At 36.1% G+C, this 22953-nt stretch overlaps 1 protein-coding gene across 5 annotated transcripts in view; it reads left to right on the top strand.

Annotated features, from left to right (window-relative positions):
* The first annotated feature begins 938 nt into the window (after window positions 1-938).
* The window catches only part of NCKAP1 (NCK associated protein 1), a 102713-nt gene continuing 80698 nt past the window's right edge, over window positions 939-22953 (top strand). For 3 of the 5 annotated variants that reach the window (XM_036072860.2, XM_036072865.2, XM_036072859.2), the window contains exons 1-3: window positions 948-1072; window positions 15938-15955; window positions 17016-17126. In XM_036072860.2, coding sequence (XP_035928753.1) covers window positions 965-1072; window positions 15938-15955; window positions 17016-17126 — 237 coding nt within the window. In that variant the 5' untranslated portion in view covers window positions 948-964. Of the gene's footprint in view, window positions 1073-15937; window positions 15956-17015; window positions 17127-22953 lie in introns of all 5 variants that reach the window. The other 2 variants (XM_036072864.2, XM_036072861.2) reach the window with 1 other exon arrangement.

The following is a 22953-nucleotide window of genomic DNA, read 5'->3' as shown; positions in this document are numbered from 1 at the left end:
TCGACAAATTCCGGATTCCGATTATCTCAGGAACTTGAGTTGCCCTCACTTCCGACCTCCTCTCTCACAAACTGCCTTGAGGCAGGGGAGTAGGGATGGGATGGGGAGGATGGGAGAGGCGATGCCCGCCTAGCGGAGCACAACATCTGCTGTGTTCAGCCGGGAGCGTCTGTTAAGCAGTGGGAGGGAAAAGCTTGGAGCCACCAGCCCACTCTTAAGCGAAAGTCGCCTGAAACGCTCCCCTCCCGCCCTCCGGGCTTCTGCTGGTTTCTTTAGGGATGTGGTGCGGAAAGGCAACTTTTGGGAACTTGTAGGAGAGGGGTGTGGGGCGAAGAGGAAGGAGCATGGAAATGCGACTCCACTCGGTCCCGGCGGAGGACTACCGTGCCGGGATCAGGCACAGTGGGCTCGCAGGGCAGGGTCTGGGGCGGGAGTCCGGTCCCAAGCGGGCGGCCGCAGCGGCCAAGCGGAGTGGGGCGGGCGAGGGCCCCCCCAGGCGCAGTTCCCCGTCCGGCCTCGCGGGGGCGCCGGCGCGGCCGATCAGGTGACCGAGCGCTCGTCCTGGGCTGCGGGAAGCTGCCTCGTTCTCAGCCGCCGGAGACGCCGCCGCCGCCGCCACACCTAGTGGAGGAGCCGGGGAAGGCGGCTCGGTGGGGGCTGGGGCGGAGAGCGCCGGGGGTGGGGACGGAAGGGCGGCGGGCGGAAGGCAGGAGGCTGCCGGGGCGCGGGCTGCTGCGGGGGAAGGGACCCTGAGGCGTCTGGCGCGGTTCGCTCTGTCAGCCGCGCGGGATTGGGGCGCAAGGGTCATGGACGTTCTCCCCTGAGACGGAGGTCGCGGGCTGGGGGCGGGGGGAGGAGGCCCGAGAGAGGTTGACGCGGAGGCCGCGGGCCGGTGACTGGGCGCGAGGCGGCCGGCGGCGGCGGCGGCACCACCACCATCACCACCACCACCACAGCTACCACCATGTCGCGCTCCGTGCTGCAGCCCAGTCAGCAGAAGCTGGCGGAGAAGCTCACCATCCTCAACGACCGGGGCGTCGGCATGCTGACTCGCCTCTACAACATCAAAAAGGTGCGCACGGGCCGGCGAGGCCGCGGCGGAGGCGGCGGGCGGGCGGAGGACGGACGGGCGGCGGGGGAGAGCCGGGGGTGGGGGCAGCGGGCGGCGCCCACGGCAGAAATCACGGCACTGCCGCGTCAGGCCCGGCCCGGGGTCGCTGAGATGCGCCGCGGCCTAATGCGGAGTCCCGGCGCCTCCCCCGGTGGCTGGCGGGCCGGCCGGAGGCAGAGAGAAGCCATTTCCCCGCTCCCAGCGGTGGGATCCGGCCCGGCCCGCACAGGGTGAGGGGCGCCGCTGCCGCCCCCTCCTCGGCGCCCCCGCCCCCGGAACGGGGTCAACTGGAAAGGGACGGTAGAGGGTGGGCAAGATGGGGGTGGGGAGAGCATAGGAAAACTTGGGTGTTCCGTAACTGAGGCTGAATGGTAGGAATCTGGCGGAGATGGTAGCAATTTTTTCTGAATTTTTTGATGTGTGAATGTGGGAAGGGAATTGCTGATCAGGATGAACCCCGCATCTTCTCCACTTGCCACTTTATTTTAGATTGCTAAATAGAAGTCGTTTGAGAGCATGCTGACAATTTGGAATTATTTCATTTTGAGGGTGGAGAGGAGGGGGAAGTGAGGGTGGAACTAATTTTCTTCTGAAATACTTCTGGGCTGTGAGTCACTAGAACAGGAATAACAACCTTCTATCCCATCCCTCTTTACTCCTCCTCATCTTCGTTTTTCCAGCCTTGTCTAATAGTACCGAAACACCATTTCTTAAAGTTCGGTGTCGGTACAAAATTGAAACTGTAAATATATTGCTATTATTGCTGGTTTATAACATATAAGGAAAATTTGTGTAGTTGTAGCTAATAGGCCCATTGAAAGTCTTTAAATGGCTTCAGCAGATTAAGAAATGGAAGGCTGAGTTGGAGTTAAAAAAAATAGATGTAAAGATAGAATAGATAATTTATCTTAAGAGAAAACAAACCAAATTTTTTTTTCCTTTTAAGGCAAGGTTAGTAAGTTTCAAAGAACTTCGTAAAGAGAAAAAGAGATTTTTGGGTACACTCTTTGAGTTTCCAATGTGTATTTGATGTCATGTCTTCATAATTATTTTGTTGGCTTTTTAATATGTCATGAATATTTCCTTTAGCATGACCATAGTAGAATTATAACGTGTGTAAATTAGGGCTGCTGACGAAATAGTATTTTTTTTGAAGTCCATATAATGAGGTTCAAGTATAAAACTGATTTATTCCAACAATTTGATGTAGATATTGTAATCTTAAAGGAGAAGACTGTCCTGGCTTAATAGTGATAAGTTTTGTATAAGGATGGTTTATGTTCCTGTTGCTTACCTGGATGCAAGATTAGTTTGCCTCTAAACACAGTAAAATCTGGAGAGTAACTGCAATATGTCTATTCAGTTTGTTACATCTTATGTGGCAGGAGCTCAGTATCATTACAAAGAAGCCCTCTGCATTTACCAAAGAGCCTTGGTTATAAATTTATGTAGTTGCAAAGAACTTAATTTTGATAGTATTACTTACAGGTTGTATTGACCTGAACTTTTTGTGAGATTATGCTTCTTCACAAACTTTGAAATTTGGTTCCTATATGAACTTTGTCCAAAAAAACGAGCAAGGCAAGCAGTACTAAAAATTACTAGACCTGTGGTATTGTGGTTAAAGGAAATGGTTATGATGGTTTTCAGAAGAGGAAGTGAGAGTAACATCAAAAGTGATTTGGGTATTTGGGCACAATGCCTTTTTAAGCATGCATTTAAACATTTTTATGGTATAAATACAACCAAACTTTACCTATTCCATCTTCATAAAGTGCGTAAGATTAAACCAAATTTTAGGCATTTCAACTCTTATTATTTCAGTTCACTGCCTTAAAAGCAGATTTTTTTCACTTCCTGTTTTGAGAAACTTCAGGCTCTTGTATTACTGAGCTAGTGAAAAATGAGTTTAATGTGATTATTATATCCAAGTGTCAAATATTTTGAGTTATTGAAATGTTATATTTCAGCACTTAACACATATTTAGAGTTTGTTGAGAAATATTTTGTCTACCTTGCCTGATTGTGAGTTCCCTCTGGGCAGGGAGAGTGTTACTCATTTTTGAATTACTAGTACTCAGAGCCTTACCTGGTTCACGAAGTCTTCAGTTAAGTCTTGTTGAATGGATGAATACACAATTTATGTTATATGTATGTATTTAACATACGAGTGTGTGTATAATCTTGCTCTAGTTTTAATAATAGCTTTTGGTTTGCTCTCCTTGTGTAATTTTGCATACAAATGCATCAGATAGATTTTGAATCTTTTAGCCTACAGAGTTTTCTATAAGACTGACATATCTTCCTGGCTGGCTAGGGATTGAAACATTTGTTCAAAAATCTTGCCAAAAAAAGTGAGTAAGATTCGTTCACCATGTGTTTATAAGGTTCATGCAGTCTGCGTTTTTATGACAGTATGAGCTACCTAATCTTTTCAATCCTAATCTCTTACAGTCCTCAAAAAAAAAAAAAACTTCCACTACATAATACATGTCTACCAATCAATTATCACCTTTTTATTAATGCATGTGTGCATCAGATTGTCAGATTCGATCGCTCTGTTTCAATTGGAAGTCTGCATGGAAATATTTTAGTGAGCATACACAATGAAAATACTTAAGTGACTTGAGTAAAATAACTTCATAAGTTACTGTAATCAAAAATAATATGCTTTAATGCTTATTATAGGAATGTAACATGATTATTGAAAATGTTTTGCTTTTTTAAAAAAATTTCATCAGTTGAAAAATTTTTGACATCTTAATATGTACAGATTATGGAAATTTTAAGGAATTTGTAGACTAATCAGGGATGTGAGAACACATGAAGAAGGAGGGTTTTAGGGAAAAGACATGAAGGTGGTAGGTAGTTTTACATTTAAATTTATTTGTTTCTTGAATCCTTAGAAATTCTGTTTTTTATTGAAAATATGTCTTTTTCCAGACCTGATAATACTACTCACTTATATGTTGATTTTTAACATTTTCCAAGCTCCTTTTTTATCTGTTACTGTGGCATGGCAGGCAGTGTGGTTGTGGAAGTGGAGTATGGGGCCAGAATTTAGGAGAACTGCATTACAGTCTTCAGTCTGTCACTAAGAGTTTTGTAACATTGGGAGGTATCTTGACTTCCATGAACTTCATTCTTTCCTCATCTGTAAAACGGGAAAATTAACTGTAAAACGAATGCTAAAGTCCATTGCAGCTCTGATTATCTTATCTTTACAAGTAGAAGTCATAGCCCATTTTAAACAGTAACTGAACTCAGTTTAGTTTTCTATAATTCAGAGATGGTAATCCCTTCTCTGCCTACATCACAGGATTGTTTATGAAGATAAAAGATAATGATAATGTGAAAATAGTTTAAAACCTCTGTGAATATTTAGGAGTCTCAGCAACTTTTTTGGGGCAACATTTGTTTTTTCGAAATTTTACTGCTATTAGCAAACACATTCGCAAATACCAAAACATTTTTGCTGAGTTTAGAAAATATATCTATTTTGTTTTTTGTTTCTTTTCTTTTCCTACCTGTCACCAACATGAATATGATAATTCTGTACCAAAAAGATCTCTCATTTAATACTTGAATAATTTTTCTTGTTACATTATTGCCTTAATTCTAAAGGACAGAAAGGAAGAGAAGACCCACCCAGCCATTGTAAACTCTTTTTGAATGGCATCTGTTTGCAGGTTTCAATGCACTTTTGTTTGTTTTATTTTATTTTTTTATTTTTTTATTTTTTTTAAGATTTTATTTATTTATTTGACAGAGAGAGACATAGCGAGAGCAGGAACACAAGCAGGGGGAGTGGGAGAGGGAGAAGCAGGCTTCCCGCCGAGCAGGGAGCCCGATGTGGGACTCGATCCCAGGACCCTGGGATCATGACCTGAGCCGAAGGCAGACGCTTAACGACTGAGCCACCCAGGCGCCCCACTTTTGTTTGTTTTAAAAAAAAATTTTCTTATTAAAGACTATTTTTCTTTTTTTTTTTCATAGTCTTTTCCCCATGATTTTGGATATATTTATTTTATGAGGAAAAAATGAGTAGAATAGCAGTGTAAAAAATTGAAAGTCCTTAGCTGGTATCTGCTATTTAAAGGAGGAAAAAAAGGGTGCATGGGAAGTGTGTAAGTGCAAGGTAAAGGGAGGGGACTAGCTTTAGTTTTCTCTTTCAGTGTTATGTTTCTCTTCATTTAGGGCATTATTTTCTCTGTTCCTCAATCAGGAGCAGAAACATGCTCCAAAGATTGGTTTGTAGCAAATTGTAGACTACTAAGTATTATTAGTATGAGATTTTTCCCCTCAGTGGGGTTTCATTATTAAGAGCCTTAAACATGGTAAGAAGGAAACATCTCTCCATAAATCTGAATTAAATAATATATATTATTTATTTAAACAGACCCTATCATGTCCATTTGTAACTTTATTTTTCAGGAAAGCTGCTTGTAAAAATGAGGATTTGACAATATTTTTTCATGTTATGTTGGATGGTAGGCTGAGGAGATAAAGATCACTGAAAAATACTTAGGAAAAAATTACTTTTATTTTTTCAAGTGGCAATGATAGATTATCCTTTGTGGACTAGTTAAATAACTTAAATATTAAGCATTTTTAATGATTACAAAAGGAATACATGTTTACTATCAGAAACTCAAACATAAGAGAATTGTGTCACTTTAGAAATTCTTTGTCTGCCCTTCTCCCACTTTTAAAAATAAGCCTTATGTACTTATACCCTTTTCTGTACAAATGCTAACATATGTGCATGCATATTTTATTATATTTTGATTAAATTGGACTCTTCACAAAAATAAAATTGAAGTAGCATGGTGCAGTTTACATATAAATGAAATTAGGGTCCTTAATCTATTGCTTGTATACTTACATTGTAAGAAAATTTTAAAGGAATGAACATACTTAGTTAGCTATATCCAATATGTAAAAAATCAGGAAGCCCAGAGGAAAAAGTATGTCAGGGTCAAAAGTTCTTGTCCTTACTGGTTGGGATGATTGAAAATCTAATCCATATTCTTGTTTGATAATTTCCTAGGAATTGTTTGCATTAAGTTAAATTCCAGCAGTAATTTTGGGTCGGCTCCAGTAGTTGTACACTTTATATGTTAGTAGAACTAAAAAGTTTCATCTCTTTATTGTCCAGTAAAAATAATGTGTAATGAAATTAATGCTAGCTGCCATTTTATTGAGACTTTACTGTATGCTGTTTGAATTTTTTTCTTTAATTTGTCCTTAGGTCTATGATGTACTTATTTATAGATAAAGCAGTTGAATTTGGAGAGGTTAAATAATTTACCCAATTCCCCCCCCTTTTTTTAAAGTTTTATTTATTTATATCTTAGTAATCTCTACAACCAGTGTGGGACTCTAACTCATGATCCTCAGATCAAGAGTTGCATGTTCCTGCGACTGAGCCAGCCGGGTGCCCCTGCCCAATTCTTTTTTTTTTTTTAAAGATTTTATTTATTTATTTGACAGAGAGAGAGACACAGCAAGAGAGGGAACACAAGCAGGGGGAGTGAGAGAGGGAGAAGCAGGCTTCCCACAGAGCAGGGAGCCCGATGTGGGGCTCGATCCCAGGACCCTGGGATCATGACCTGAGCCGAAGGCAGACGCTTAACGACTGAGCCACCCAGGTGCCCAGTCCCTGTCCAATTCTTATTCTAGAAAATGATAAGAATTTAGATTGGCACTTTTTTTTATTGACCACTATTGTTTCTAATTTAATTATTTTTGTCATTAGGTTTATAGTCATTATTGACATTTTTGTGGTAGATATAATTAGATTTTGAACACACAGTAACCTTAAAGAAATATGCAGTTATATTACAGAAATAATTTCTTTTTACTGTAGATTACTTTTGTACGAACTTTCTATGGATTTGCATGAAAAGATCATTGAGATCATACTATCAGTGTACCAGAATGATTAATTTTTTTAAAAAAGATTTATTTATTTATTTGAGAAAGAGTGCACGGGGCAGAGGGAGAAGGGGAGAGAGTCTGAAGCAGACTCCATGCTCAGTATGGAGCCCCATGTGGGGCTTGATCTCATGACCTGAGCTGAAACCAAGAGTTGGCTGCTTAACTGACTGCACCACCCAGATACCCCACCCCCGAGTGATTATTAATGGAGACCTCTGTTTAGCTTTGTAATGTATTAAAATGAGACATAGTTTAGAATTAGGAATTTTAAAATTCAATTCAAATTTTTTTGGAGAAATACATTTTGTATTTGCTTTTCATGTTCTGTGAATTTTTTCTTTGTGATTATTTTTTTTTTTTTTAATATTTTATTTATTTATTTGACAGAGAGAGAGATAGCGAGAGCAGGAACACAAGCAGGGGGAGTGGGAGAGGGAGAAGCAGGCTTCCTGCCAAGCAGGGAGCCCGATGTGGGACTCGATCCCAGGACCCTGGGATCATGACCTGAGCTGAAGGCAGACGCTTAACGACTGAGCCACCCAGGCGCCCTAATTTGTGATTATTTTTAAAATATAGTCCCTGCCGTTAAAATGTAGAAATTGAAAGGACTAACCATATAAACAATACTAAAGAAATAGGAAATTTTGTTTGAATTGGGGGAAGAGTATTTATAAAGCAGAAAGGAAAAGTGTAAAAAGAAACAATGAAGTAGCATTTGTCTTCCCTAATTTTAAGAACACATGCAATCGTTTCTCCACTTGAAGGTATATTTTGTTCCAAATTAAATTTGGGTTTTTAAATTTTTTTTATTTTTAGAGAGAGTGAGTGTGCAGGATTCGGGAGGGGGGTACAGAGGGAGAGAGAATTTTAAACAGGCCCCCCACCCAGTGTGGAGCCCCACACAGATTTATTTATTTATTTGAGAGAGAGAGAGAGAGAGAGAGAGTTCAGGGAGGGGCAAAGGGAGAGAGAGAGAATCTTAAGCAGACTCCCTGCTGAGTGAGGAGCCCAATCTAGGGCTCTGTCCTAGGACCCTTAGATCATCACCTGAGCTGAAATCAAGAGTGGGATGCTTAACTGACTGAGCCACCCAGGCGCTCCTAAATTTGGAATTTCTTTTTTTTTTTTAAGTTAGGAAGTTGAGTGAGTTGTTTTTTTTTTTTTTAAGATTTCATTTATTTATTTGACAGAGAGAGAGAGAGCGAGAGCAGGAACACAAGCAGGGGCAATGGGAGAGGGAGAAGCAGGCTTCCCGCTGAGCAGGGAGCCCGATGTGGGACTTGATCCCAGGACCCTGGGATCATGACCTGAGCTGAAGGCAGACGCTTAACGACTGAGCCACCCAGGCGCCCTAAATTTGGAATTTCTAATGTACTTTTTCATTTTAAATCTTACATAAAGTTAAATAGTAACATTTTCACATTGAAAATTTTGCAACATGAAATATAAGAAATGCAATTTAAGAAAGTCCACCAGTAAGTTTGTTTGTTTCTGTCTTGGGGAGAAATTAGTAATTAGTAAATTAGTAGTACTCTTTTCTATTCTCAAAATGTGGTTTTTTTGTTGACTGTTTTTACTGTTGGCTTTATCAGTAAATGTAGTAAAATCTTCTTTGATCCTTTTAGGAATTTTTAGTACTATAATTAGACTTTGATAGATTTTTTTACTTAATCTGACAGTGATGAGACAATCTCTTGGTTAATCATTTCTTTGAGTAATATTATGCTGCAATGTTTTACTTAAATAAGTTAACAAACTTCATAAGCTCTTGAATTGCTAATTTGTAAATAGGGTTGTACATGTGCCAATTTCAAAGGAATCTCTTGTTTTAAGTAAAAGCCTGTTTTGGAAAATACTTTCTTATTGCATAGTTGATTATTTTAGATACTTGACAGTAATAAAACTACATTTTAAAAAATATTTTATAAATCATATGAACTATTAGTCCCAAATTTTGAGGGTTTCTTTTTCATTAATTCATTTACTCTTCATTTATTGAATGTCTTCACAGACACTGGGGAGACAGATAAATTAAGATGCAGTCTCCAATGCCAAGAAGTTCACATTTTAGTAGGTTGAGAGATTTACAGTTATTTACCTAAAATGTATTGCATAAGTGTGCTTATGGGAGTCTTGAGAAGGGCATTGACGATTCCATTCTGGGGAAGAAGAGATAGTGACTTTTGTGCTTGCTTTTGAAGTATGAGTAGAAGCTTCTGGTAGGCCGTGACAAGGTGTACTGGGTCCTTATTTAAGATTCCAGTATTTTGTTCAGCAGAATGTATAAAGATATAAAATATATAAGGTTATAAAAATCCTAGTAATGTCTAATGTGCTCATTGCTGGCATACAGCCTCTAAACTTCTCTATCGTTTTCCATAGTTGTAATATATTCTGTAGCTTGAGAGAGCTAGATTCTAGATAAAGCTCTGATACTATCTTTTAAACTTTGGACAAGTTATTTAAATGTTCTGGGTTATAGTTTCTTTATTTATAAATTGAGGAGACCAGTGGTTCTTAGCCAGGGATACACAATATAATCATTTTAAAAGGTTTTTAAAAATATATCTGTATCTTGACCCAAATCTACTGAGTAAGAAAAAGCCCTGAAGTGATTCTGATGTTAATAACCACTGAAATAAGTAAAATGTAAGTTTTTAATACCTCTGATTTCTTTCTCAGGCAGTTATTCACAGTTGTGATGTAATTTTGTTTTCTGGGGTAAAACTAAATTCCTGGAATGCTGGGCTGCACGTAGACTTTCTACTAGCGAAACCATCTCCAGAATACTTACTTGTTCTTAGCTTCTCTTATGCTCTAAGCTGTATATTTTGTTTTCTAAGCCATGTTAATCGTTTTGATTCTAATTCTTGAAATCTTAAATAGATGTTCCAGTTCTCCCATGTCTGTAGAATACTCTTTAATTAACCTTAGAAGGTTGAGTGAGTTAATTCATCTAAAGTGCTAGTGCAGTGCCTGGCACAGGAGTAAGAAATGAATAAGTTTAGGCTATTGTTATTAAATCTATTTCTGGGGCTTGAAACAAAGTGGACATTTAATAAGTTCATTTTTTCTCCCCTGTTAAATCCAGCTCTGGACCACCTTTGGGAAACATTTCCTAACTTTTCCTTTTTTACTCTCTGACGTTATGGTTTGATATCTATTTACTGCTAGTACAAAATAAGTATTTGTATTTCAGGAGTGTATTCTTCATTGGCCTTTAAAGAGCAGCTTTATTTTATTTATTGATTTTTCAATTTTTTAAGTAAAGTGGAGCCCTATATGGGGCTCGAACTCAAGACCAATACCTGAGATCAATACCTGAGCTTAGATCAAGAGTCAGATGCTTAACTGCCTGAGCCACCCAGGCGCCCCAAGAACAGCTTCTCTAAAACAGTAAAAATGTGGCTACGTATAATACTTGAAAAAAACCTATAGAACACCTTTGTTTTATAAATTGAGATGTTTCTCTGTATTGCAAGCTGAAAAATGTTTAAGAGCAATAGTGACATACACCTCTTCTTGTGAATTGAATAGTAATTAGTAACTCATTTGAATCACTAAAATTTTTAAAAATGAATTTTGAAATATATAGTGCATTGAAATATTTCTTAAGTTTGTGATTTTCCCAGAATTTGTGCTTAGAAAGCAGTAACCATAATATATATATTTTTAAGTTGGCTATTACTGGCTCTAAGTAACAGGTAGTTATTGATAAGTTTGCATTAATTTTAAAGCATTTCCAATAATTCCAGTATACTTTCCTATGAAGCCTCTTAATCTAAATTTTAGCAATGAATTGCCTTTTTTTTTCACCTACCCAAGCTCAAGGGGAAGTTCAGATCAGATTGGTTGGCCAAAATATAGGTGATACACACGAGAAAACAAAATAATTGGAAACAAAACCACTAATATGAGAATTTAAGTCTTGTTTTGCTCTTGATAGATTTTCCAATATTTATTGAAAATTTTCTTTGTATTACTTTCATTTTTAAAATTAGAAAATAAAAGAATGACAAGTAAGTTGTTTTCTCTAGTCCATGATTTTAGGTGATGTCTGTCCTTACTCTAGGCATTAATGTCAGTTAATTTCCTTGAAGACTGAAGGAAGAATCTTGGTCCTGGTATGCTTTTAATTTTGCAAAACCTGCTTTAAAAACTATGGTTTTTCTTGTTTATTGAGTAAAAATTAAATTCCTGTTTCTAGCATAAATTGGTCACATTGTGCGGTTTTCTCTTCTTCCCTGACATATTCAGATAGGGCTAGTTTCTTTCTTGTACTCTCAGAAATAGCATTCTCACTCTGAACTCTGGAATTTTGTTCATGTTTTTTCAGTTACGTTATTGTATTTAAAAAATTGGTTTGTCCTATAGTATTTTGGCAAAGGAATGTGATTTATTGCTGAGTTAGACTAGGACTTAAAAAATAAAACTGATGAAACTAAGCAGATTTTTCCTTTGATAGTAATTACTCCAATGCAAGTTTTGAGCAGTTGAGGTATTGAAAGAATGGAGCATGTTTTTTTACTGTTTTTATGAGCATATATATTTAGATAAGCATTTTTAGTGCTTTGGAATCTTTAGGTACTCACAGCTGAACCTTGAGCAAGTCATTTAATTTTTCTGACGTTCCTCTCCTCTCTGTTGAGAGATGTTTAGGCAGTTTCAAAAGCATAGATGTTTTACACACAACAGGTGCCCAGTAAATGTTCTTTTTACTCCCCACTCTTGGGTCTTTGTTTTCTTTTTTCTTGATTGTTGCTTAATCTCTTATGAATAGATTGAGGACTATTTCTGTTATTTGATTTTTGTAACATCATAGTAAGTTTTTGAAAAAATACTTATCATTAACCATATAAAGTTAATCTGTAGTATGTAATCTTATGTTGTGACAGCCTGAGGAAAGGACTTGAGAAGGGGTTTTGGTGGTAGATAGGCAGAAAAATTTGTTTTAGAGTTATACTTTGAAATCACATAAAGTCTGGTCTTGAGGTTTCTAGTCAAAGATGTTTATTTTGTGGCCTGGATAAAGTATTATGTGGTTTTCTAAAACATCTCTGTTCTTTATTTTTGGTAATAATATTATACTTATGTTTTGTGAAAAAAAAATGAACTTGGAGATGTTGATTGATAATTAATACTGAGTTAGAATTGGTTAAATGGAAAATTTTACTTTGATAATTGGGAACTCACTATAGATACCCATGTGTTTTGAGAAATTTATTTTAAAAAATAGAAGATTATTATTTAGAATTTATTTATTAGGTATTTACATACCAGTCATTGGAATAAGCACTTTATGTGCATTTTGTCTTTTAAAAATCTGAATAACCTACCCTGCGAATAGGTAGTATTAGTATCCTTAATTTTATAAATTAGAGAACTGAGGTTCAGAGATTAAACAATTTGCCAGGAAGTCAAGTGGGCTGTGCTCCTTGACTCAGGGACAGATTTCTTAATTATTATATTTAAGTATTCCCTTTAACATTAGTGCAGTTTGATCTTCCACATTAAATAGTCATAACTTTGTTGAATTTAAAGATAAGTAGAATATTCATAGAAAATAAAGTTGCAATCGTGAGAACTGGAAATTTAAGTACATAAATATTAAATTTCCTTTAGATCTGGAATTTTAAATTACAGTATTTTATGCATTATGAAAGCATGCTGAGTCAAGATAATATAAAATACACGGTTTTGGGGTTGTGGTGTTTTTTTGTTGTTTTTTTTTAAGTTCTTTGGTTCAGAAATGGTTTCCTTTTTGTCTAGTGAAATAGCTCTTTTAGCCAATTATGCAAAAAAATTTTTTTTTTTGGTAGGACTGTAAGGTTCAGTTATTTAGATGCAATTTTGCCCTGTACTCACCTTTTCTTCTTCTCTTTTTCTTTTTTGGTGTGGGGGAGATAGAAGTATTCAAAAGTTTTATTTGATTTAGGCCTTTTGGTAAGCCTTTCTGATAAAATTTGTTAATTAAGTATAGTAGTATATGTTGTTTTCTTAAATGTGGCACTTCAAAGGGTGATACTTTTGAGAGTGAAAGATTAATTTTATGTAATAGTGTAGTTACACTAGGATGAGGTAGAGTTTCAGGTGTACCAACTGCAGACAATGTTTCTGAAATACAGGTGGTTGTTTTATGATTTCTTTGTCCGCTGTGTCCTGAAAATGCTTTGAGTGAGGGTGGAGAAGAATATTAATTTTTATAAACTGAGACATGTGGTTAGTTGGAATTTTGCTATACTGCATCGGTATAGGAGGAAACCCTTTTTTTTTTTTTAAGATTTTATTTATTTGTCAGAGAGAGAGCACAAGCAGGGAGAGAGGCAGGCAGAGGGAGAAGCAGGCTCCCCGCTGAGCAAGGAGCCCGATGTGGGACTCGATCCCAGGACCCTGGGATCATGACCTGAGCTGAAGGCAGACGCTTAACCGACTGAGCTATCCAGGCGTCCCAGGAGGAAACGCTTTTTAATTGAATTATTAAGTGTGACTTTTTTTTTTTTTTTAAAGATTTATTTATTTATTTATTTATTTATTTATTTATTTATTTATTCAACAGAGAGAGACACAGCGAGAGAGGGAACACAAGCAGGGGGAGTAGGAGAGGGAGAAGCAGGCTTCCCGTGGAGCAGGGAGCCCAATGCGGGGCTCGATCCCAGGACCCTGGGATCATGACCTGAGCCGAAGGCAGACGCTTAACGACTGAGCCACCCAGGCGCCCCTAAGTGTGACTTTTTGACAGATGTTAATTACTTAGATATTAGCTTTTAGTCAACTCATTGTTTTTTTTTTTTTTCTTGTACTTTTTCTTTTTTGCCTGAGTGTTCCTTACACAGTGTCTCTGTTGGTATTAAGTAAATAAATCAAGCAGGTTGATTTCAGAAAAAATAAAATAGGAGCTAGTACTTCTGTATAGTATCTATGAGCCATGTATGTTTTATTGGCATTTTTGAGTGCTCATGGTATTCCAGATACCTATGTAAACTGCACACGCGCGTGCATGCACACACGTAATGGGCCTAAAAACTTTTTAGGGTAAATTGCAATTATTATCAACCTATTTAACAGATGGAAAAACTGAGGCACAGAGGAGTAAAATCACTTGCTTATGGTTATGCAGTTAAGAAGTGATGGAGTTAGGATATGAATATGGACAGCCTATCTTAGAACTCATGTTCTTAACTATTAGGCTAAACTCTTTCTATGAGTACAACATATTTGGCATTTAGAGAACAAATGAAGGAAATGTGTGATTGGAAAAGGGAATTGTCATTTTTGTTCTATATACTATGATAAAGACTATTTTGCAGTTATTACTCATATGAGACTTTTACTTGGGTAATTATAATTATTGAGGCTGTTATTGACAACAGCTAACAGTTTTAGAGCATTTTAGAGCACGTATGTGCTAGCCCTTCTGCTAAATACTGTACATGGTTTATCTCTTTTCTAATCCTCATAATGACTCTATGAGGTAAGTACTAATTTCCCCATTTGAACGTGAAAAAAACAGACTAGGAGATATTTTGTAATATATTCAAGGTCCTATGGATTGGAAGTGGTCAAGATTGAAACCCAGTAAGTCTTAGTCTAGAGTCTGTTCTGCCTCCCAGTGTAGTATGTTTAGATATGGCTTATTGAGCAGTGTGGAAAAAGGTAAATCAATTCCAAGGAAAGATTATACAACCATTTACTTTTCCATTGAAATGAAATTTCATTCTTTTTGTTTTCAGTGTAAGAAGGAAGAGTTTCTCATATATATACATGCATCTGTATATATGAGAATACGTTTGTGTTAGTTTTCAGATATTTGATTAAATTCTTATACAGTAAAATTTGTGATCATGGGAAATACGTATGGTAGTCTCATATTTTCATTATTCGATAGTCACTAATATTGTTAGAATGGATAGCTAAATTTTTAAATATTAGAATATGGAAGATAAAACATAACAAAAAACTGAATGTAATAAAAAAATAAAAAACTGAATGTAATTTGGAATCACTTTAGAATTCTGTACCACCTCGGGCATATTTAGGGAACTTGATTTTTCATTGTATCATTGGTGTAAGGAAATGCTAATCTGTAGCTATTTCTATTTGGACAAATTCTTAGTATGTGGTTCTTAGTTATTATATAGTATAATATTTTTTGGGAAGTGGATTAATTGGCAGATTAGTTTATGAGAAATAATATTTTAAACAAATGATAATCTACTCTGAGGAAAAGTCAGATGTATTTTAGTATTGATTATGTTGAAATGGAATTTGCATAGTTGCCTTGTGTCAATCTGGTTAAGGATTATGAAGTTCTAAATTGCTTAAGTTAATTTTATCTACTTATGTTTGAGCATTAAGAGAATTCTTACTGCATTCCTAATTCCATTTGGAAAATACAGGAATGTTTGCATTGATTTTTATACTTTGGCTTGGAAGGGAGTTAGGTGATATTTGAAAAGTAGTTTCAATTTGAGCTGAAGTGCAAAAGTCATCCAATAACTATTTATTTTTATTCTTGGCTACCGTTTCTTTTTAAGGTATGTAAAATTTCACTGACGGTTTTGCTCCTATTTTTATAGTTGCATGTAGTCTTCCTTTTTCCTTCTAGTATTATTTTAAGTTTATTTAGGAAGAGCACCAAGAAACTGACATGGTTGTACACTTACACAGTAGTATTTAAATATATATGAATAGTATAAACTCTATAAATCTATTGTATACTAAACTCGCTACTTAGGATACCTTTAAATATGTAGCACCATATAGTTCTAATCTTGTTTCGTTATTCATAGTCTGCGGTGCATAAGTTCTCTACTGAAACGTATGTCATAGTTTGACAATCATTGTTTACACGTAATTTTCTCTCTTTTTATTACAATGCTTCCCCAGCAAGGACAAGTTTGGAAGGTTTGCAAAGCTTTTCACCTTCCCTCTGCCCGCTTGCCCGCTTTCAGATCAGTTTCATGTTTCATAACTTCTCTTTCTGCAATTCACAACATAGCCATAGTAAACAATGAAAAAAACATTAAATTGCAATATGTTTCCTCACACATAGTAGAGAGAGAAAACTTTTTCAAAGGACACATTTTTTTAAAAAATGCAATGAGAAGTTAAATAGCAATATTATAATTTTAGTAATTCCCTAAGAAATAACATCTCACTAGCACGCAGTTAATTAAATGTCACATAACGAAACACTGAATAGTATCAATTATATTTGGTATTGCTAATAGTTCAGATAAAAAGTTCTTTCTAATAATAATACTTGATATTTGTATAATGCTTTACAGTTTACTACAGAGAATGCTGTATGGCTGATGTGGTCAAAATGTAAACATTCCCATTTATTCTGTGCTTATGAGATATAGAACAGATGTAGATTCATTGTTTGAAGTGCTGCTGGTATGATGGAAAAATACTGTTGTAGTAACTCAGATGTTCAGAGGAATAGGCAACACACTTTAGTACTATAAAGACAATTTTAGCAGCTTCCAGTTCTTTTGAACTAGGGCTCTCGTATTAAAATGTTTAAAGTGAATGAGGAAAACATTTTGGAAAAGACATCTAAACATAAGCTTTTATTTTATAACACTTAGAAAGAAACATTTCCAATACTCTTCTGAATATTTAATTTTGTAATATTTTATTAGCTTCAGATGAATACAATCCTACCTCAAACCAAGACTTTTTTTTTCTTTTTCTTTTTTTTTAGGTTTGAGCTTTTTCCTTCACTGCTGTTCTGCGCTAACTGCTTTGAAACTTTCCATGCATTTTTTTCAGTAGAAGAACATCTCTGTACTGTCTCCCATTGCATATTTCAGCTGTGACAATCCCTGCACTTTGCCTATTCATTTTATCACCTGCTCACCAAAAACAATAAATATCTCTAATTTCTGATTACAGATTTGCTATTACTTGGTTTTAGAACAAGGATGCATTTCACTTTTTTATTACTGTTGTTTTATAGGCATGTGGAGATCCCAAGGCAAAACCATCCTACCTTATTGACAAAAACCTGGAATCTGCTGTGAAATTCATAGTCAGAAAGTTCCCTGCTGTAGAAACTCGCAACAACAATGTAAGTCATAGAAATTTTTGTATTACTTGATTTTAGCCATCTGTAGGGAAAGTAATGGTTAGTGTAATGTTGAAGTAGTTCTTATTTGTCTAATTCTTTATATTTTGGTATACCAATTATGTACATTGATTAAGGGCTTTTAGGAACAATATTCTTATCTCTAAACTGGAAAAAATGACTCTGAACTACATCACTCTTTAGAAAACATAAGATCTTAATTTCTTACACACTTTCTTCTCTTCCAAGTTGTGACAGAAGGTAAGGTAATAGAAATGTATATATTTCAGATATTTGCATGACTAGTTGGGGAGTTTTTCCTTATAGTCATAAACTTTATTTTGAAATTAGTAAATGTCTTCATAGAACTTGTATTGTTTTTAGTAATTAGCTGTGTTTATTCTAAAATACATTTGTTTCTTCAGTATTTTTATAATTGAGACAAACATTTCTGAAAAATAATATAACAAGGTGATGGTGTAGGATCTTTATTTTTCCTACAATAATAGGAAAAATAGTTTTTATTAGTATATAAAATATAGTCATATCCAGAGTCTTCCTGATATGTTTACATAATCTTTAGGGGTTCGTTATAATAATTTCTCTAAGTAACTAATTTTAGAAAATTAGAGCTAATTTTATCTCACCATGGTCTTTTTGTTGACTTGGAATCTTTCTGCATGTCTTCTCTTTTTAAATTTTTTACTTTTGTAGTCTCATGTTATAATCTTTGCTTTCTTTTTCTTTATATACAAACTTAGTCTAGAAATTTCCTCTTACATATGGTCTCCGTACTTTTAAGAAACTGTTTAAAAAATATTTTGTCATCTTTTGGTTTCCTCAAATCAAGTATAGTTAATGAAGATCCATATTTTACCTGTTGGTATCACCTTTTACTTAAAAATATTGTAATGTAGAGGTAGAACACCAGTCAGAATTAATAAAGTCTGGTAAAGTGCTTTTTAAAGAATTAAGAAAAGTCTGTGTTTCTTGTGAGTACGGGTTAATAGTTTACAAAACACAATAGATTGTGTTTTGTAATTGGTATATTAAGGTATCATAATTAGTTCCTGATTACAGAATGGGTGATTCAATGTACACACTTCTTTTTTTTTTTTTTTTTTTTAAGATTTTATTTATTTATTTGAGAGAGAGAGAGTGAGAGAGAGCATGAGAGGGGAGAGGGTCAGAGGGAGAAGCAGACTCCCCACTGAGCGGGGAGCCCGATGTGGGACTTGATCCTGGAACTCCAGGATCATGACCTGAGCTGAAGGCAGTCACTTAACCATCTGAGCCACCCAGGCGCCCCAGTGTATACACTTCTTAAGAACACCATTATTTGTGTGGAGAATTCTTTTTTAGTTATTGACATTAATTAGCTGACTCATCTGACATAATATAGTCACTATGAATGAGAGAAATTTTATAATGAAAATCTGTCCTACATATAGTTTCATATATACTTTTTTTTCTCCTGGCTCATAAAATCTCTGTGATATGAGCTCTTCAGAGAATCATTTAAGTTTAATTTGTGTGTGTGTGTGTGTGTGTGTGTGTGTAAAGTTCCATGTGAAAATAAGCATAGTTCCTAAATATGAAGTCTTTTTTTAGAAAATTAGCAAGGTCTGATTAAGTACATGGTCACTGTTTTTGTAACAGTAGCATTTTTTGGTAAAGAGTAAATTAAGAATCTTTGCTCTTCCTGATTTGTGGGGCAAACTTTATAATAATGCTGCTGTTTTTTGTTTTTTAATAATTTTACTTTCCTTCTCAATTTCTGCAGCACAAAATTGATTTTTTAAAATAACAGTTTTATTAAGGTGTGATTCACACACATACAGTTTACCCACTTAAAGTGTACAATTCAGTGGGTTTTTAGTACATCCACAGAGTTGTGCATCCAGTGCCACAATTTTAGAATATTTTCATTACCCCAAAAAGAAACCCCAGACCTGTTAACATTCACTCCTGCCAGTCCCTCATCCCTAGACAAACAGTAATCTGCTTTCTTTCTGTATGCCTATTTTTAATATTTCATATAAACAGAATCATATAACATGTGGTCTTTTGTGACTGGCTTCTTTTCATTTAGCATAATGTTTTTAAGGTTTATCCAAGTTGTAGCATGTATCGGTACTTCATTTCTTTTTATTGCCAAAAAATATTCCATTGTATGGGTATATCATTTTATTTATCCATTCACCAATTGATAGATGTTTGAGTTGTTTCTGCTTTTTTTTACTGTTATGAATAATGCTGCTGTGAACATATATGTAAAAGTTGTTGTGTGAACTTATGTTTTCATTTCTCTTGGATATGTATACTTAGAGGTGGAATTGCTGGGTCATGTGGTAATTTTTTGTTTAACCTATGAAATCAATTGTATAGTATTGTTGAATATTACGCTGCTTGTAGAATTTACTCTGGTTGTTCTGTATGCAAAGTCTGAGTTTTGTCATATAGCCTTTACAACTATTCTGTGTAATGCTATTCTGTTGTTTTTTGCCTACTGAAGTACTGTGTACTAGGTATTTATGAAGTTCTGTGATCTTAGTTTTGATCTGAGCCTTTTAAAATCCTGGTGAGAAGTTCCTGGCAAACTTGGGTCAGGAAATGAGAAATGAGTTGAGTTTTGTTATTTTTTAATTTCATAGGAGTAGTTAATGGAGGTTTAAGGACGGGGAATGGTAGTAGCATCTGGGAATGATAGAAACTTGCAGATTTCTGGCTGTTAGGTATACTGAAGAAATGGTATTAGTATCATAGTCGGGTTTTTTCCTTTGTATTTGGGTCTTTGAGTCATTGTATAAATATGTGCCACAGAGCATGCTTATTTTATCTCACGGATCAGGGAGAATTACTGGTTAGCACTGTTTCTGTTTTGACAGATAAGCACCACTTGTCCCCAGTTTCAGAAAAGGCAATCATAAAAATATCGTTTTGGTGAAAATTAAACACAAATTTATTTTGAAGTTTCCATGATTAGATTCTTACAAAAAGGCTACCTTTGTGCTCACAGATAGCTGGTCATCTGGTATTCTAACAAAGGGAGGACACTGCTGACAGATAAAGCCAGATTGGTGCCTAACATAGCTTTAACAGTGATGATGTTGGGCTCTGCTGAGTCAGTTTTACTGTCTTGCTCAGGCCCCTTTGTGACCTGGTAAGAACTTCTGTACTCTCCCAATTCTGGATTTAGGGAAAGTCTGGATCAAGGAATGGTTTTTTTGTTCGTTTGTTTGTTTTTGTTTTTTTGTTTGTTTTGTTTTCTGAGTCGTGATTTTGAACTAGATGCCCCATAGGCTTCAAAGCAGCTGATTAGGTAAAAGTCAACTGAATAAAAGTGATACAGTTTTATAATTACAGCAGCACTTACTGAGTGTCTAATAGAGTTATTTTTCTTATTTAATTTTAGATTAAGGAAAGCATTTCTGAGCTGAGAGATTATCTAATTTATCTATAACTTGATATCTTCTAGTATTTTGAAAGTGTGACTGCCAGATGGGTGTATAATTTGTTCCCCGTAAGTTTCTTATGAGCGTATAGAGGGAAATCTGTTATTTTCCTGGATAAAGAAAATAGTAGAAACTTCTTATTTTTTTTAACAGGTAAAGATTGTTTTGTCCAAGAAATTCTAAGGGGCATTTTAAGGAAATGTTCAGGTGTATGTATGTTAAAACATTTCTTATGAAATATTTAAAATATTTTAATTTACCCCCCTTTGTTCTGATGTTGGGTATTTCCATTTAAAAGCTATTCTGTGTTTTTTAAAACAGTAAAAATATCTGACATGAAGGTGTCATTATAAGATTTGTCTACTTACTGTACATTTTAGTGTCAAATTTTGGATTTGATTCCCAAGTTAATGGGAAAGTGATATAAATTACTGTCCTGTATATGTTGAATTAGGTCTTAATTCGCTAAGAATGAAGGCATTGTTGGTGAGGAGAGTGCCACAAGAATCGTACAGGGATTCTGGACTGAGATACAGGCAATTATTGAAATAATTAGAAAATTAAATTTTCAAACTTAGAGGAATATTTTGTGTTATAGGTATTACTTATCTCCTCTCTTAAGGAACACAGTATTACAGGATACTTATGTAATAAATTAAAATTTTTAAGTAGCTTACAGCATCATTTAAGGAAAGACAAAAATAAAGCAACTCTAATAATGTTGGTTGTGAGACATAGCTTTAGAATCTGTTTTTTTTTTAATTTTTTTAAAAAAGATTTTATTTATTTATTTGAGAGAGCGTGAGAGAGTACAAGCAGGGGGAGCGGCAGAAGGAGAGGGAGAAGCAGGCTCCTCGCTAAACAGGTAGGCTGATGCCGGACTTGATCCCAGGAACCTGGGATCATGACTTAAGCCGAACGCCGACACTTAACCAACTGAGCCACCCAGGAACCCCTAGAATCTGTTTTTAAACACCATTTTATCCCTAGTGCTTGGTACATAAGAGGCAATAAATAAATGTTTGATGAGTGAATAAAATTTCCTTTATTCAATCATTGTTTTAAATTTATGTCAGAACCCAAACTTAGCAATAATTTTTTAACTTCATTATGTTATTAGCTAAAAAATAACTATCCTTTTTAGTGAAGCTACACAAATACATCTCATTAATGATAATACTGAGATTAAACTGGAGTAAGAATAGGAGTCCCAGGTTCTTAAAAACATGAATGTGTTTTGGGAGTGGGGTGATGGTATCGAGGATGGAGGTAGGGAAGCCCTGACAAATGCACTGTGGTTTAGTTAGAAGGAAAGGGTAAGGAAACTTGTTTCTAGCTAATCTCTAAGAGGGCATTTGTTGTCTTGTCATGGTTTCCATTATGATGTGGTAGTTAAGAGGATGGACTTTGGAGCCAGTAAACCAGAATTTGAGTTCTAGCTGAGTGATTTGGGGAAAGTCATTTCACATCCTTTTTTTTTTTTTTTATTAAAGATTTTACTTATTTGAGAGACAGAGAGTGAGTGAGAAAGCGAGAGCACAAGCTGGGGGTGGGGGAGAGGGAAGAGGGAGAGGCAGACTCCCTGTTGAGCAGGGAGTCCAACGTGGGGGCTCTATCCTGGAACCCTGGGATCATGACCTGAGTTGAAGGCAGACACTTAACCGATTGAGCTACCCAGGCGCCCCAAGTCATTTCACATCTTAAAGCCTCTTTGTTCTTTTTTTTTTTTTTTTTTTAAGATTTTATTTATTTATTTGACAGAGAGAGACACAGCGAGAGAGGGAACACAAGCAGGGGGAGTGGGAGATGGAGAAGCAGGCTTCCCGCCAAGGAGGGAGCCCAATGTGGGGCTGGATCCCAGGACCCTGGGATCATGACCTGAGCCGAAGGCAGACGCTTAACGACAGAGCCACCCAGGCGCCCAGCCTCTTTGTTCTTATCTCTAAAATGATGATAATACCAATCAATTCTCAAGAATCAGTTTAATATCTCCTAAGTACTTCACAGATTTGTGTGACAAATTGCTTTTGAAAAATGGAAGCAGTTACTTATATTACCTCTGACTTTTTGGTCTACTTCACTAGTAAGAATTCTTCTAGCTGCCTTTTAAATTTGGGTATTTCTAAATGACTTCCTGCCCTCCTACCCTTTCCACCCCCCCTCCCTGCAGTATATATGTATGAAAACATTTACTTCATGGCTTCAGCTAAGTAATATACTCTCTTCTGTTTTCTGGGTTCTAGATCTGAATTCCAGCTACCTTTTGAACAGCTGCACAAGTTAAATAGCAAACTTTGTATCTAGTATTGAACACATGATTATCCTCCATTTTGTTTTTCTTCTATGTTTTCTGTCTTGAGCCATTATCTTCCACT

This window comes from Halichoerus grypus, chromosome 4, assembly GCF_964656455.1.
Source record: "Halichoerus grypus chromosome 4, mHalGry1.hap1.1, whole genome shotgun sequence".
Classification (NCBI taxonomy): Eukaryota; Metazoa; Chordata; class Mammalia; order Carnivora; family Phocidae; genus Halichoerus; species Halichoerus grypus.
This window is presented reverse-complemented; position numbering and strand designations above follow the sequence as displayed.